Source organism: Aquarana catesbeiana, linkage group LG07 (assembly GCF_042186555.1).
Source record: "Aquarana catesbeiana isolate 2022-GZ linkage group LG07, ASM4218655v1, whole genome shotgun sequence".
Taxonomy (NCBI): domain Eukaryota; kingdom Metazoa; phylum Chordata; class Amphibia; order Anura; family Ranidae; genus Aquarana; species Aquarana catesbeiana.
Genome location: NC_133330.1, coordinates 70,678,548 through 70,695,410, shown reverse-complemented (window position 1 = coordinate 70,695,410; position 16,863 = coordinate 70,678,548). Strand labels below are relative to the sequence as shown.

The following is a 16,863-nucleotide window of genomic DNA, read 5'->3' as shown; positions in this document are numbered from 1 at the left end:
ACCAATCAATATAAGCTTATTGCTATTTTTTTACCAAAAATATGTAGAAGAATACATATCGGCCTAAACTGAGGAAAAAAAAAAATGTTGTTTTATATATTTTTGGGGGATGCTTATTATAGCAAAAAGTAAAAAATATTGCATTTTTTTTCAAAATTGAAGCTATTATGCAAAAAATAAAAACCGTAGAGGCGATCAAATACCACCAAAAGAAAGCTCTATTTGTGGGAAAAAAAGGACACCAATTTCGTTTGGGTACAACATCGCACAACTGCGCAATTGTCAGTTAAAGCGACGCAGTGCCGAAAAAAGTGCTCTGGTCAGAAAGGGGGTAAATTCTTCCGGGGCTGAAGCGGTTAAGGTATCCAGCTGTACACTGACAGAAACGAAGCATGAAATAAAACACTGAAAATTACTACAGGTACTAATTCAATTCTAACATTTTTTCATTTGATGGCACCATTAATGTCCTAGCATAGATGGCACATCGAAGCAGATGAATAAAGGATGGGTAAATCCTGGCACATTCATGCAGTTATAATGTGAATGTGTGCAGAGGGTGAATGCAAATTAGGATTTTAGGCTAAAATTGCAGTGCATAATATGCACAGAGCTTGGCCGGTCAATCATTGTCCACTCTATAAATATGCCCCATATGACACTTAATGATGGTTGTTCTGTAGGACAGCTGCTGCTTGATGCTTGAGGTTGGTGCACAACAACCTATGCTGGTTACTAATTAATAACATAAAATTCTGGAAAAGTCACTAAGCCTATTACCAACTGACAATGTTTCTAAGGCTCATTAGAATTCAATTCATTATTTTTGATGAGCATACAGACCAAGAGGATGACATGGTTTAACACAAAGGAGTCATTACATCTTGGCATATTCCAGGTAAAGATCAGGACAAGTAAATTGGACAACAAAAGAGTAACAAAGCTCAGGGAAGTATAAGCCATATAATGAGAAATAAGTACCACGTCAAAAGACATAGAAATTAGTGGTCAACTACAACTGAGCAACAGGGGTTTCTCCGGCTGCATAGCTCCATTTTCCATAAACTGAAAGGGTGACAGGTGGAAGAAAGCAAAGGGGAGTGAGGGAGGGGGATTAAACTAGGGGTTGAAAATTGAAAGGGGGTAAGGGGTTAATTAGACGGTCATATAATAAGGTTTAATTTAATTCTGTCCTGCTAGAAGGTGCTTCATCCTTTCAATCTCATCACTTCAACTTTATTTATCCATAAATGATTTGAGGGAGGAGTTTCTGTTTGCCGTCGCCAGCAGGCAGGGCTGCAGACCTTAGATGTATTCAAGTGATGTCTCAGAATCAATTTTCTATATCCCTTTCATGACTAAGCCTATTTTTGAAATTTGGTGTTTACAAGTTAAAATCCGTATTTTTTGCTAGAAAATTACTTAGCGTTCCCAAACATTATATATATTTTTTTAGCAGAGAATCTAGAGAATAAAATGGGGATTGTTGCAATAGTTTATATCACATGGTATTTGTGCAGCGGTGTTTTAAACGCAAATTTTTGGAAAAGGGACACTTTCATGAATTTAAAAAAATCCAAACAGTAAAGTTACCCTAATTTTTTTGTGTAGTGTGAAAGATGTTACGCCGAGTAAAGAGATACCAAACATGTCACCCTTTATAATTGCACGCACTCGTGGAATGGCAACAAACTACGGTACCTATGAATTTCCATAGGTGACGCTTTCAATTTTTTTTACGGTTACCAGGTTTGAGTTACAGAGGAGGTCTAGGGCTAGAATTATTGCTCTTGCTCTGACGATCGCGGCGATACCTCACATGTGTGATTTGAACACCGCACGACTTTCCTTTGCATTTTCTTCCCTGCGCGAGCTCGCAGGGACAAGGGCACTTTAAAAAAAAATGTTTTTATTTATTTATTTTATTTATTTTTATACTTTATAAATTGTGTTTAAAAATTTTTATTTTTTTTTACTTTTATTGCTGTCACAAGGAATGTAAACATCCCTTGTGACAGTAATAGGTGGTGACAGGTACTCTTTATGGAGGGATCGGGGGTCTAAAAGACCCCCGATCCCTCCTTTGCACATCAAAGTATTCAGATCGCCGAAAACGGCGATTCTGAATACTGTATTTTTTTTTTAAACCGGCGCCATTGGCAGTCGAGTAAACGGGAAGTGATGTCATAACGTCGCTTCCGTGTTTACATTGAGAAGGCTGGAACGAAGCCACCCACAGCTTCGTTCCAGCCCGCCCACAGCCGCCGGAGGCAGCCGATTGGACACCGGGCCTCCCGATCGCACGGGAGGCCCGGTAAGAGCGGCAGGAGGGGGGGGACGTCCCCTCCCGCTCCTCCGGTATAACAGCCGAGCGGCTTTTAGCCGCATCGCTTGTTATACTCGGGTAGCCGATCGCCCGCTGTAAACAACGGTACCGGGATGATGCCTGCAGCTGCGGGCATCATCCTGGTATAACCCCGGAAAGCCGAGTACGCATATCTGCGTACGGTCGGCGTGAAGGGGATATACTTTATCTAACTTTATTTTTATCTATTGACCACGTTTCCCATGTAATGGAAGTTGTAACATATTTTGTCCGGTCAATTAAGCCATATAAGAACGTTACAGGTGTACAGGCAGTCCCCGAGTTACATACATCCGACCAACACTGTATCTTGGCATAGGCTGACAAGGCCAAGGCCCTAGGGCAGCACTTTGCAGGGGGGCAGCACGAAAAGAGTCCCTGCCAGCTTGCGCTACATTTTTAGTGTAGCGCTAGTCTTATGTGGAGGACTGGGCCGAGAGGCAAATAGGTCGGACGCCCCCATTAAGCAGCTGCACTGCCATCAGGGTGGCAGCCCATACATATGTAGTTGTTGTGCGGCCAGCTGGTGGGGGAGGGGCCCGTCGCTTCTATTTTTGACTGTCCTATCATCACAGCGGACCTCTAACCTGAGTTCTGAGCTACAGAGAGACAGATGCCATGTCGGGATGCTAAAACTGTCTGAAAGAGAAAGTTCGCTGATGGGAGCGGGCCTATAGAGTGAAGGGGGAGGGGCTCACCACTGTGTGAGGAGACCCCATGTCTGGAGAGGTGCAGATGGAGACATAAGAAGGGAGCCAGACAGGCTGAAAGGGAATCCACACCAGTTAAGTGGAAATTGAGGACAACTACCTAACTGCCACTTGGCTTCTAATCTGGGTAGTAGGGATGGTGCAGAAGCAAGGGAGACTGAGATGATCACCTACATTTAGGAGGTAGGTAGTAAGACTTTACAGCAAACATTTGGGTGATCACAATCTAATATACTGTCTATACTAGAAACCCCGGAGGGCTTTCGAGCTTGCAATTATGCATATGGCAGTTAAATATTAGGAAATCTTATTTATTTGCCTTTGGCAGAGTTGCTATATATTATAGTGACTTACCATAGATATCAGCTACTGGTAATCTATATAGAAGGTAGGTGTTAATGTTTGTACAGTAGCCGAATAGATTTTATAGCATGGGGTACCCAGGGTAGAAGGAAAGCTACGATATTTGGGTGAAAAGGCTTTTAGTCAAGGGATGGTGCAGACACGAGGGACACTGACATGGTCATCTATACCTGTCAGGTAGGTAGTAGGACTCTTCTGCAATCCTTTGCTTGTGTCAGTTGTACATATTAAGGAATCTTAATTTTATTTCTGTTGATTGCTGATGAGAAAAATAAACAGATGGATTTATTTGTTTCTGCCCCCAATCCTTCCTTTGCTCAATGCCTGGCCAACATACCTTCATCACTGTGCTATATGTTTTCTGCTGCACCACTGGCATGGTTATATCCTCTTAGGCCCCTTTCACACGTTCGGACAAAACTGACAGGCGGACCTTAACGGGTGCTCCATGCTAGTCTATGGAGCGACGGATGTCAGAGGCGACATAGTAGATAAGTGAAACGAGACCATAAACGGCGCTGCCCTCTATAATATTAATGGGTACCAGGTAAAAATATTACAAGATCCACACTGAATCCAGATGACTCCGATACATAAAAACTCCACCAATATCAAAACATACTAAGGTTTAGGCCAAAAATGAACCATATATTTGGAGGTGAGCAAAATTGCAAAAAACACCAATACTTAAAAATTGCTAAATAGGATGTGTTCCCCCAGCGGGATATAAGTGTCATCCAGAGTGAAATATATAATACCTGAGTGAAAAAATATATAATACCTGAGTGAAGAAAATTTAGGTTGGACAGTGCAAACCAAAGAACAGTGTAAAAAAGGGGACAAGTTAAAAAAATTGTTTTAAAAAACTTAAAAGTATTGGGACAAGATGGCGCCAAAGGAAACCTATTAGGTATTATAAGGATATATGTGCTTAATATTATCAGTGTGGTGTCTTTGGTTTGCACTGTCCAACCTAAATTTTCTTCACTCAGGTATTATATATTTTTTCACTCAGGTATTATATATTTCACTCTGGATGACACTTATATCCCGCTGGGGGAACACATCCTATTTAGCAATTTTTAAGTATTGGTGTTTTTTGCAATTTTGCTCACCTCCAAATATATGGTTCATTTTTGGCCTAAACCGTAGTATGTTTTGATATTGGTGGAGTTTTTATGTATCGGAGTCATCTGGATTCAGTGTGGATCTTGTGATATTTTTACCTGGTACCCATTAATATTATAGAGGGCAGCGCCGTTTATGGTCTCATCTCACTTATCTACTATGCAATTAGACCCTTAGGGGTACTAATTAGAGATAGGCAGCAGCTCTTACTCTGTCCTAAGCGCGGATTTATTCTTTTATGTCAGAGGTGACATGTCCACTGACATCCGACCTGGTCCGATCTGCTAAAAGCAGAAGGATGCCTCTATGTTCAGATCCGTTGCTGGCGAATCGGGTGGGAACTGATGAAAACGGACATGCTGTCTGTTTTCGTCCGATCTCTCCATAGAAACCAGTGGCGCTTGACAAGCCCCTCCCCGCTCAGTGAGCAGAGAGGGACCTGTCATCCGCCGGCTCAGCGGAGATCAACGGAGAGATCTACCGCTGAGCTGGCGGACTGAGGTGGACTCCGTGGAAGCGGATCCGCCTTATGAGAATGAGGCCTTAGTCCTCTCCATAAATTTAGCAGTTTAGTCAGGCCTAGGGCAGCACAAAACCTAAATATACCACTGCATCCGACTTACAAACGGAGAGAGACAACAGGAAGTGAGAGGAAATCTACACGTAGGAAGGGAAATTTACTTCTGTAAGAATTACCATGGAAAAAAGGTGACTCTTTATCACCAATCCTTGTTTGCAATTTTCAAAATCCAATTGTCACAGGGACAGAAAGTGAATTGAAATCTTCTGAACAGTGGCACAGACAGCAAAACAAACATTACAGGGTTGTTAACCCTTCCCTATGCTATCCAAAAAACTTGTACCTGTTCTAACGTGCATACAAATTCAACTTAAGAACAAACCTACAGACTCGTGTTTGTAACCTGGGAACTGCCTATATATGGAGTTTATGTAAGAAAAGTGTGCTAACGAGAACATTTCGCGTCAAGAAGCCAATCAAAAATTGTGGACTTCAGAAAAGACTGCTGGAAGCTGAATGGTTTCTGTGAGTCTACGTGTACTTTTAAAAAGGTTCTTGTACATCCCAAAAGCCCAGAATCCCAGGGTGTTCCCATATATCCAATTAGAAACTAAATTTATACAGGTATGTTAGAAATAACTTACCCTCTCTTTCACCTTCCCGGTAGCCAATATCATAATGGTGCACCAATGGAATGGTGCAGCTGTTGTCACTATAAGAAAAATGTAATTTTGCGTATTACACTGCTCTGGGATTTTGGGCTCCCAGGTCACTAAAAAAGTTTTCAAAAGGTATATTTAACACCACTATGTTTTAGCACTGTGGCCAGTTTGAAAAATTTTTTTAACAAGATTATACAACCAACAGGCATACCTTTATTCTTGGGAAAGGGTTTCATTTAAAAAAAAAAATGCAGATGTTTTCTGCAATAACCAAAACTTTTTTTTTTAGAGAACTTTAACAAATCAAGTGCACACATATTGCATACTTGTGTTATGATGGCTAAGGTGCAGATTTACCTGATGTTTTCAAACTTTTGGATGAGAGCGCTGATGTCGGATCTGTCAGACTGGATCTTCTCCTTTATTCGCCTGGTGACTTTCGGTGCAGAAGGCAGAGGTCTAGAGGGAGCAGGAGGAATTTTCTGGCCAGGCTTCTCCTGGCCTCCTGATAGTAGATGGATTGGCTTAGGAGGTACTATAAAAACATAATTTCATCAGAAGGGTAATCGATATAAGGGCCTCAAACAGCACACGTTAGTTTACATAATACATAATATCATATTTCACATACCACCCCAGACGAGATCAGGCTCCATAATCCATGATCACATCTCAGGTGCTGGCTTAGCCCATTTTCGCTGAAACAATCAATTGTACCAGCAACAGGAACACTGCACACCGAGATGAAAATTATTATTCTTACTTTATTAAAATAGATAGCAGGTACAAGTTCTATTCTGACATGTTTCACATTAGGCACAGTGCTTTCTCAAAGAATCATAATTCTTTGAGAAAGCGCTTTGCCTAGCATAAAACATGTTGGAATAGAAATTGTTCCTGATGGTTATTTCACTAAAGAAAGAATTAAAAAAAAATTAAATGATTCATTTAAGCTCAAGTCTACCTGTTACAGGTATGGTATAACACTGTAAGCTAGGGCAGTGGATCATCAACTTTGAATTCAGTATTTTTCATTTACCATGCGCCTTTATGCTGGCTCCTGGGACTGACTTCACAACCTTTATCATTAAAGCCCAATTCTACATTAAACTGGTCCTCTGGCAAACAAAACAAAACCTGATCTCTGGTGTCGTTTCCAACACACTCATCATGATCCAGGTCTTGGATATCACTCCTATGGGTTGAAGGACACCCAATGTGATTCAACAAGCTTTCTGTGGGTCAAGGTTGTGTCCCCAGTGTGGACTCACAGAAGGAAAGCTGCAGAAAGTAGCAGAATAATGTGGCACTGCTCTCATTAGAGGACTAAAAGGGCAAAATGGATCTGTGACATCACCAGATCTCGCCAAAGACATCTTGAAAAAGTACAGTATATAGATACAGATAGTATAGTATATAGATTTATTTTAAGGTGCTAAAGCAGCTCCAAAGGGAGGTGGGGGGGCAGGTAAACTAGAAAGGACCTGAGCCCGGAGTTGGGCTTTAAAGCCTTGGCACTGGAACAAATGCACACTAAAAGAGTTAATCATGAGTAAGCCTTTGCAAGAATATAACTATTACATTTGTAAATTATTTGTTGGAGGCCTACTTAGGCCCCTTTCACACTTATACGACTTGTCCCACGATTTTGTACTGCAAAATCGTATGACAAGTCATTCTCCATGATTTTCAATGACTACCATTCATATTGGCACGACTTTAAGTCGTGCCGACTTCAAAGTAGTCCCTGCAATACTTTGGTCCAACTTCCATGCGAGTTGATGTCCACAGACCTCAACGTTAAACCCTCAAGTAGCCTGCAAATCATACCTGAATAATATAGACACGATTTCAGTACGACTTTGTAGGCACAAGCTGAGAATGGTTAATGCCAAAGTTGTGGCAAAGTCGTACAAAGTAGTACAGCTCCCAAATCGCGGGAAAATCACAGTAAAATTGCGCGACTTTGAAGTCACACAAGTGTGAAAGGGGCCTTACTATGAGAGATTCATAAGTGCCTTTTTTAGTTTTACAGAGCCTCTTAATAAAACCTGAACTTCATGTTTCTTAAACTGCAAAACAATTGCCTGGCTTAATGTTTTTTTTCCCTTACTCTAGTCTGAGCTCTACTGTACAGAGGACTGCGAGAAGAATTAACACATTATTGGGAGTCTTCTCTCATACACATTTTAAAATTAGATTCTTCCATGGTAACAGAAAATGTAAAAAGGCTTATATTCTGTCAATAGCAAAGCTTGAACCGCAATCACAGGCTGGTAACCCTAAGCCGGCCATACATAGATCGAAACCCATCCGGTTCAGCAAGCACTGGCTGCATTTTGATTCATTGTATGGGCACCTTGGTTCATTCATGTATGGGCACCCTGGTTGTACAGAAGTCGATCTATTGATCGACTTCTGTACAACCACCCTGACGTTTTTTTCTGAACGATCAGCGCCGCCGACTGTAGCCAGCAACTCTGATCATTGTGTTCAGACAGCGGGAAAAGCTCGCTGCCATGAGAGCACAATAGCACAGCGAAAGTGATTCCCCATCCACCTCGAATGTGAAGATGGGGAAATTGGCAGATTATTTTTTTTGTTTAACCCGTTGCTTGAGTGAAAAAATATGTATAATGTTTGGCCAGCCATAGACCGCAGGGCATTCAGAGTTTAGTGATCTACAGCAGTGGACAGCATGGTCCATATTTACAATAAAAAAACAGTGTTCAGTAGAAAATAATGCTAGAAAAGTGGCCATGACAGTTCACCAGAATTCCTATCCTGAACTCATGACTGTAACTGTTCCCTGAAAATGTCTTAGCTAAAAACAGTGTGTGCATTGTACAGGATGCATTGCTATTTTCAGTGATTACGTACTGGATGTTTTTTTTTGCAAAGCATATGCAAAATTAAAAGAGCTACTGTCAGCCATAAGTGTGGGTTAAAAAAAAAAAAATAAAAAAAAAAAACAAAAACAAAAAACACACACATGCTGCACATTTCTGCAATTCAGGCACATTTCACCATGTTTCATCCCCCTAATGACCCCATAGTACAGAAAAAGGCATTTTAATCTGCCAGAAATGCACTTGGCTCCTAATTTCCTATTATGGGGTGAAAACACACAGGATTTTTGTGGACTCGTTGGTGTCAGCCCTGTCCAGTTTTATTTTGTGCTAAGCTACTCAACCACTCCCACTTAACCACCAAATCATAGGTACTAATTGTTGGTTATTAACGAAAACTGGAGAGTGCAGTTCTGCATAGAAACCAATCAGCTGCTAGGTTTTATCGCCAAAGCTTAAATGAACAAGCTAAAGTTAAAAGCGGATTGGCTACCATGCACAGCTGCACCAGATTCTGAGTGCTCCAGTTTTATTAAACCCGCCCCATTGAGTTGTAGTTCTGCAAACTAGAAGGGCTAAATAGCCTCTTTGAGAGAACGAAGACAAAGAATACAAAACACAGGAAAGTTCTGAATTTCTGACAAGATCAACATTTTTATTTGCACTTATAAAACAGATATGCATTCATTATATTTACTAGCCCAAAAGCGAGTAAATAAAAGAAGTTTATTTTTATGGGTTTAGATACATAAATTCTGACCCTCATTTGTTAAAGTGTGTGTAATCCCAATCACTTATATCTCCATAAGATATAAAATGTAATGTAATTCCAAAAGTAATTTTCAATATTTTTCTGCAGCTTCTATTAAAATAATCTCTCATGATGCAGCTATGATGGTCATTTTTTGAGAGACTCCTTAGTACAGGTATGTCCAGTTAATATCCTCCCATAATGCCCCATACACACGATCGGACATTGATCGGACATTCCGACAACAACAAAATCCATGGATTTTGTCCGATGGATGTTGGCTCAAACTTGTCTTGCATACACGCGGTCACACAAAGTTGTCGGAAAATCCGATTGTTCTGAACGCGGTGACGTAAAACACGTACGTAAGGACTATAAACGGAGCAATAGCGGAAAATTTTATAGCATGCTCTAAACTTTGTGTGTCGGAAATTCCAATAGAAAAAGTCCGATGGAGCCCACACACGGTTGGAATTTACGACAACAAGCGCAGATGGCACATATTCCATCAGAATGTCCGACCGTGTGTACAGGGCATAACTCTACGCCAAAGACACCCAAAATCCCTACTCGTCAGGTCACCCCTTCTATCGCCTCACATATCACTCATCTAGTGAGTGACTTATCAGGGTGGATGTCACAGCACTTCCTCAAACGTAATCTGTCATAAACTAAGATTGTAATATATCATTCTCCCTTAACTTTACCATCAAGATAAAACGCACAGCTATGTGTCGCTCCACACATGCCAGGGTGCTAGGTGCCATCATAAACTCTGACCTCTCCTGCAGGCCCTACATTCAACTGACTAAATCGTACAGCCTTAACCTCCATAACATTTCCAAAATTCTCCCCTTTTTAAACACCACCATCACATAGCTACAAGTTCACTTCCTGGTTATCTCCTGCCTCCACTATTGCAGCTGCCTTCTCTGGCCTACCTCTACACAGGATATCCCACCTTCTGTCAATCATGCTGGGCCGAAACTACAGGGGGGCATGTGCTCCAGGTGTTGCATTGAGACGGGAGCTGCCATCAAACCTGCACGGGAAGGGGAGATGGCATTTACTAGGACAGATCAGCTGTATTTTCCTTCAGCAGCCGCTGAAAGCCTGCTTCTCCTCTCCCTCCCGCTGGCATTCAGGGGCTGCAGGAGGAAAATACAGGCGATTTGTTAAGTGCTGCCCCCCGCCAAACCTCCAGTCCAACTTCCCCTTCCCGCTGGTGCTCAGCCCACTTGTCTTTTGCCCTGGTCCTCCCCTGCAGTGCTGCCATGTGCCACTAAAGCGTTCGGGTTCGGCTTGAGGAAAAGATGGCAACCCTTAGCCTCCTCGCCAGAAGAAAGCAGCAGTACTTTATAAGGTGATTTCAAGCTTCACCTCCGTGGCAGATTAAAAGGGGACCACTAGAAAAGAAGAAAATCCAGAAGCGGGTCATTACAATTCTTCTTTCCCAGTGGCGCCCCCCCAATCCGCACTGGAGGTGAGGCTTAAAAATGCTTCATTCAACCCTCACCTCTGCGAATATTAGAAGGGGTGCCACCACAAAGAAAAAAAAACATCCCAGCGGGGTGGGCCTTTAATAAGCCAGCGATGATTGTAGAATGAAGCGATTTCAGACCTCACCTCTGCGACAGATTAGAAGGGGCACCGCCAGGAAGGAAGAAGAGGGCACAGAAGCAGGCCTAATTAAAGAACCGCTTCTTGGCTCACTTTTTCTTTCCTGGTGGCGCTCCTCCTAACCTGCTATGGAAGTGAGGCCTGAAATCGCCTCATTCAAAGCTCACCTACATAGGGACTGTGTATGCCTTCACGCTACAAATGCAGTGAGTCACTACTACTAAAACGTTGAAATTACCATTAATATTACCATCTTACAGCTTACTTATTTATTACAATTGAACTTCTCTCTCTGGGCAGGGGGCTGGGGGTGTGTAGATGGAGAACTTCTCACTTGGGTGGGGGTCGTGTACTGCCCCGGGTGAAAGAATGTCTAGCTTTGCCACTGCTATTATGACTGCTGCTGCTTGATTCACCCACCTTGCTAACCGATCTGCAGTTGCCGCCCTTTTTTGCAGATCCCTCCACTGGCTTACACTCACCCAATGTGAGTTTTTTAAAATACTAACTACAACATACAAAGCCATCTACAATTCTGCCACAGCTACATGACCAACCTCATCTCCAAATATCACCCAAATCATCCACGCTCCTCCCAAGACCTCCTGCTCTCTAGCTCCTTCATCAACTCTTCTCATTCTTGCCTCCAGGACTTGTCCAGAGCCTCTCCTATCCTTTGAAACTCCCTACCCCAATCTGTCTGGTTATCTCCTGCTCTGTCTGCCTTCAGAGATACCCGAAAACTAATCTCTTCAGGGAAGCCTACCCCACATCTACTTATGTATTTTTACCTTCTCAACGAGCTTATCCCCCACAGCTATTACCTTTTGTACCATTTGCCTTTCCCTTTTAGCTGGTAAGCTCCATGAGCAGGGCCTTCCAAATCCTAATACAAACTGTTTCCGCTATATAAATCATGACAAATAATAATACAAATAATATAAAAGGGAATGTATAGCCACTAGGCCAAGTCGTCAGCCACAGGAATGAGGTGCACATCACGACTTGGAGGCTGTCTGTTTACTTCTTTGGTATGGCAAGTTCTGTACCTGAAAAATTCTGTTCAAATAGTAAGAATGTCCCACAACATCCAGGACAGTGAACATGCTGCTCCACTGTTGTCACCATCATGAAAAATACCTTGAGAAATGCAATTAAGTCATATTGTCAAGAAGTGGCTGTAAATGGGCTTTAGGAGATCAGCAGCACTAAAATGCAACACCCAATAAAAAAGGCCTCATTCACACAGGCACTGAGGTCCATAGAGCGTGAATGAGGTGTTTGATTAACATCTAGAGCTGCATATGGGCAACCCAGGTGACTAGCCCTGAATACAGCTGCTGCATTTTTATTCAGGCACCCATCCGTGCATGCCTGTCAAACCTGGATGCTGAGTGTGTCCATACAGTCGCTGAATCTCCACTTACCAATATAGGCTGCCTGCACGCAGCTCCAGGTGGCTCCAGATGCATAAACAAACACCTCATTCATAGAGTATGAACCTTGGCACCCATGTGAATAGTAAGTGTGTGAAAGTAAATGCAAGCATTCTAATAAAATAGAAAAAAAGTGGATATTTCCTTTATTATACGGTGCTCTAGCAAACTAAAAGTCAAAGTCATTCAGTCAGGGTATACATCTAGTTTAATAAAAGTGTGACCCAGAGAGGCCTTGCCCTCTTTTCTCTCTTGCCAACACTCTTGGCACCTGCAGTTTTTGGTCTTTGCCACCGTTTCATAGAGACTTGGTCAGGTCACTAAGTTCATAGAAGGGAAACAAAGCACAAAAAGCCAGCACAAGTCTAAGGAAACAAAAGGTTTATTATTTAATTATTTATTTATAATTTTATTGTAAAAGGCTAAATGTCTTGAAAGAGTTTAGGGTGAACCCATATAGTAGCGTTATGAAATGTACACATAAGTGCACTGACATATTCCTATTTCCTCCCACACATAAACATATAATTCTTTATATTTGTGGCTAAGCTAACCACTGTCACGCTTCCTTCCTCCTATGCAATATTTGCTACATTCTGAGTAACTCAAGATTCTAACATACAGAGCAAACAGTGCCAGACCAGGCTATAGATAAACCCTGGGATATAATGAGCCCACGTGCACATTTGTTTATATGGCTCTTTTTAGTCCAGGAGAAGCAATAAAATATATACAGTATCTCAAAAAGTGAGTACACCCCTCACATTTTTGTAAATATTTTATTCTATCTTTTCATGTTACAACACTGAAGAAATGACACTTTGCTACAATGTAAAGTAGTGAATGTACAGCTTGTATAACAGTGTAAATTTGCTGTCCCCTCAAAATAGCTCAACACCCCTAAGTGAAAATGTCTAAATTGGGCCCAATTAGCCATTCTCCCTCCCGGTGTCATGTGACTAATTAGTGTTACAAGGTTTCAGGGGTGAATGGGGAGCAGGTGTGTTAAATTTGGTGTTATCTCTCTCACTCTGGTCACTGGAAGATCAACATGGCACCTCATGGCAAAGAACTCTGAGGATCTGAAATAAAGAATTGTTGCTCTACATAAAGATGGCCTAGGAAGATTGCCAAGACCCTGAAACTAAGCTGAAGCATTGTGGTCAAGACCATACAGCGGTTTAACAGGACAGCTTCCATTCAGAACAGGCCTTACCATGGTCGACCAAAGAAGTTGAGTGCACGTGCTCAGCGTCATATCCAGAGGTTGTCTTTGGGAAATAGACGTATGAGTGCTGCCAGCATTGTTGTGGAGGTTGAAGGGGTGGGTGGGAGGTCAGCCTGTCAGTGCTCAGATCATACGCTGCACACTGCATTAAATTGGTCTGCATGGCTGTCATCCCAGAAGAAAGCCTCTTCTAAAGATGATGCACAAGAAAGCCCACAAACAGTTTGCTGAAGGCAAGCAGACTAAGGACACAGATTGCTGGAACTGATAATGTCCTGTGGTCTGATGAGACCAAGATAAACTTATTTGGTTCAGATGGTTTCAAGCGTGTGTGGCGGCAACCAGGTGAGGAGTACAAAGACAAATGTGTCTTGCCTACAGTCAAGCATGGTGGTGGGCGTGTCATGGTCGGGGCTGCATGAGTGCTGTTGGCACTGGGGAGCTACAGTTCATTGAGGGAACCATGAATGCCAACATGTACTGTGACATACTGAAGCAGAGCATGATCCCCCTCCCTTCGGAAACTGGGCCGCAGGGCAGTATTCCAACATGATAACGACCCCAAACACACCTCCAAGATGACCACTGCCTTGCTAAAGAAGCTGAGGGTAAAGGTGATGGACTGGCCAAGCATGTCTCCAGACCTAAACCCTATTGAGCATCTGTGGGGCATCCTCAAATGGAAGGTGGAGGAGCGCAAGGTCTCTAACATCCACCAGCTCTGTGATGTCATCATGGAGGAGTAGAAGAGGACTCCAGTGGAAACCTGTGAAGCTCTGGTGAACTCCATGCCCAAGAGGGTTAAGGAAAATAATGGTGGCCACACAAAATATTGACACTTTGTGCCCAATTTGGACATTTTCACTTAGGGGTGTACTCACTTTTGTTGCCAGCGGTTTAGACACTAATGGCTGTGTTTTGAGTTATTTTGAGGGGACAATAAATTTACACTGTTATACAAGCTGTACAATCACTACTTTACTGTAGCAAAGTGTCATTTCTTCAGTGTTGTCACATGAAAAGATATAATAAAATATTTACAAAAATGTGAGGAGTGTACTCACTTTTGTGAGATACTGTACCTTGAAATCACTGTTGCAACAAATAAGGTATAGTAAAATATATACTATTTAGACATGACTATATGGAACAGCTGATACAAGCTCATAATGGGCCACAAATACTTTCAGACTGAAAGATGTGGCCTTTTGTGGAGTTACCAGGCTTCCTGTGCAGTCCTGATCACAAAGAGAGTTTTCACCGAAACCAGTCATTCTCTGCTGTCATCTTATGTTTATGTGCAGTTCAGGTGTAGTGACACCTTTATGCTGGAATTGTAGATTGGGTGCATTCCAAATAGTACGTGACCTTGTGATATGGCAGAGTGCTGTAGAGGCCAGCAATGGCTGCCCTTGTGGTGAAACAGCAACGTTTTGGAACCACAAACAGGCCCATTCATTACTGATGGCTGATAAAGGATCCTGTTTGCGGCTTTGAAACATTATTTTTTATCGATGTGGATAATAAAAAAGCTCAACTTGAGTAGTTTGGTGTGCTGGTGACACTTTTGCAATTACATTTATATTATAACAGGATAGTGGCAGGCATGCACATATAAGCTAGATGCCTATTGTTTACGGCTGCCAATACCATATGATCATTCACCACTTACTATATAGAGATATATATATATATATATATATATATATATATATATATATATATATACACATACATATACACACACACACACACACACTGCTGTAAAAAAGTATTTTCCCTTTTACTGATTTTTTATTAAGGTAAAAAAGCTGTTCAAACCTGCCTGGCCCTATGTGAAAAAGTAATTGCCCCCTCCCATGCTGAATCATGAATGAACTGTGATTAACCACAATTTTTTGGAAAGCGGAGTTAAAAATTTCACTTGTCACACCCAGGCCTGATTACTGCCAGACCTGTTGAATCAAGAAAATAACATGAATAGAAGCTGTCTGACAAAGTGAAGCACTGTAACAGATCACAAAAAGCCACACATCATGCCACAATCTAAAAAAATTCAAGAACAGATTAGAAACAAACCTGCATCGGTCTAGGAAGGGTTTCAAAGCCATTTATAAGGCTTTGGAACTCCAGTGAACCACGAGAGAGCCATTATCTACAAATGGAGATAACTTGGAACAGTGGTGAACCTTCCCAAGAGCATGATGACAACTCATCCAGGATGTCATAATGAACCCAGAACAACATCTAAAGAACTGCAGGCCTCACTTGCCTCAGGTAAGATCAGTGTTCATGATTCAACAATAAGAAAGAGACTGGGCAAAAATGGCATCCATGGGAGAGTTCCAAGGCCAAAGTCACTGCTGACCAAAAAGAACACAAAGGCTCATCTCACATTTACCAAAAAACATCTTGATTATTCCCAAGACTTTTAGGCAAATATTCTGTGGACTGATGAGACAAAAATTTCACTTTTTGGAAGATGTGCCTTCCGTTATAGCTGGCATAAATCTAATACAGCATTTCATAACAAAAACATTATACCAACAGTCAGACATGGTGGTGGTAGCGTGATGGGCTGGGGCTGCTTTGCAGCTTCAGGACCTGGACGACTTACCATAATTGATGGAACCATGAATTCTGAGCTCTACCAGAAAATCCTAAAGGAGAATGTCCGACCATCACTTTGTGACCTCAAGCTCAAGTGCACTTGGGTTATGCAGCAGGACAATGATCCGAAACACAACAGCAAGTCCACCTCCAAATGGTGGAAACAAAGCAAAATTTATGTTTTGGAGTGGCCTAGTCAAAGCCCAGACCTAAATCCAATTGAGATGCTGCATCATGACCTTCCACAGGCTGTTCATGTTGGAAAACCCTCCAAACAATTTTGCAAAGAAGAATGGGCCAAAATTGCTCCACAGCAATGTGAAAGACTCACTGCCAGTTATCACAAACGATTGATTGCGGTTGTTGCCGCCAAGGGTGGCACAACCAGTTATTAGGTTTAGGGGGCAATTACTTTTTCACATAAAGCCAGGCAGGTTTGGACAGCTTTTTTACCTTAATAAATGAAACCATCATTTAAAAAATGCATTTTGTATTTACTCGGGTTATCTTTGTGTAATAATAAAATTTGTTTGATGATCTGAGTGATTTAAAGCGGAGTTCCACCCTAAAATGGAACTTCCACTTTTCAGAATTCACATTTGGCAACTTTCAGGGGGGAGG

The 16,863-nt window shown here is 41.9% G+C and overlaps 1 protein-coding gene across 1 annotated transcript in view; it reads right to left on the bottom strand.

Moving 5' to 3' along the window:
• The window catches only part of FGD3 (FYVE, RhoGEF and PH domain containing 3), a 375,576-nt gene that overhangs the window by 145,163 nt on the left and 213,550 nt on the right, over positions 1 to 16,863 (bottom strand). Inside the window, exon 3 of the mRNA XM_073592317.1 lies at positions 6,106 to 6,283. Within this exon, the coding sequence (XP_073448418.1) occupies positions 6,106 to 6,283 (178 nt within the window). The remainder of the gene's footprint in view (positions 1 to 6,105; positions 6,284 to 16,863) is intronic.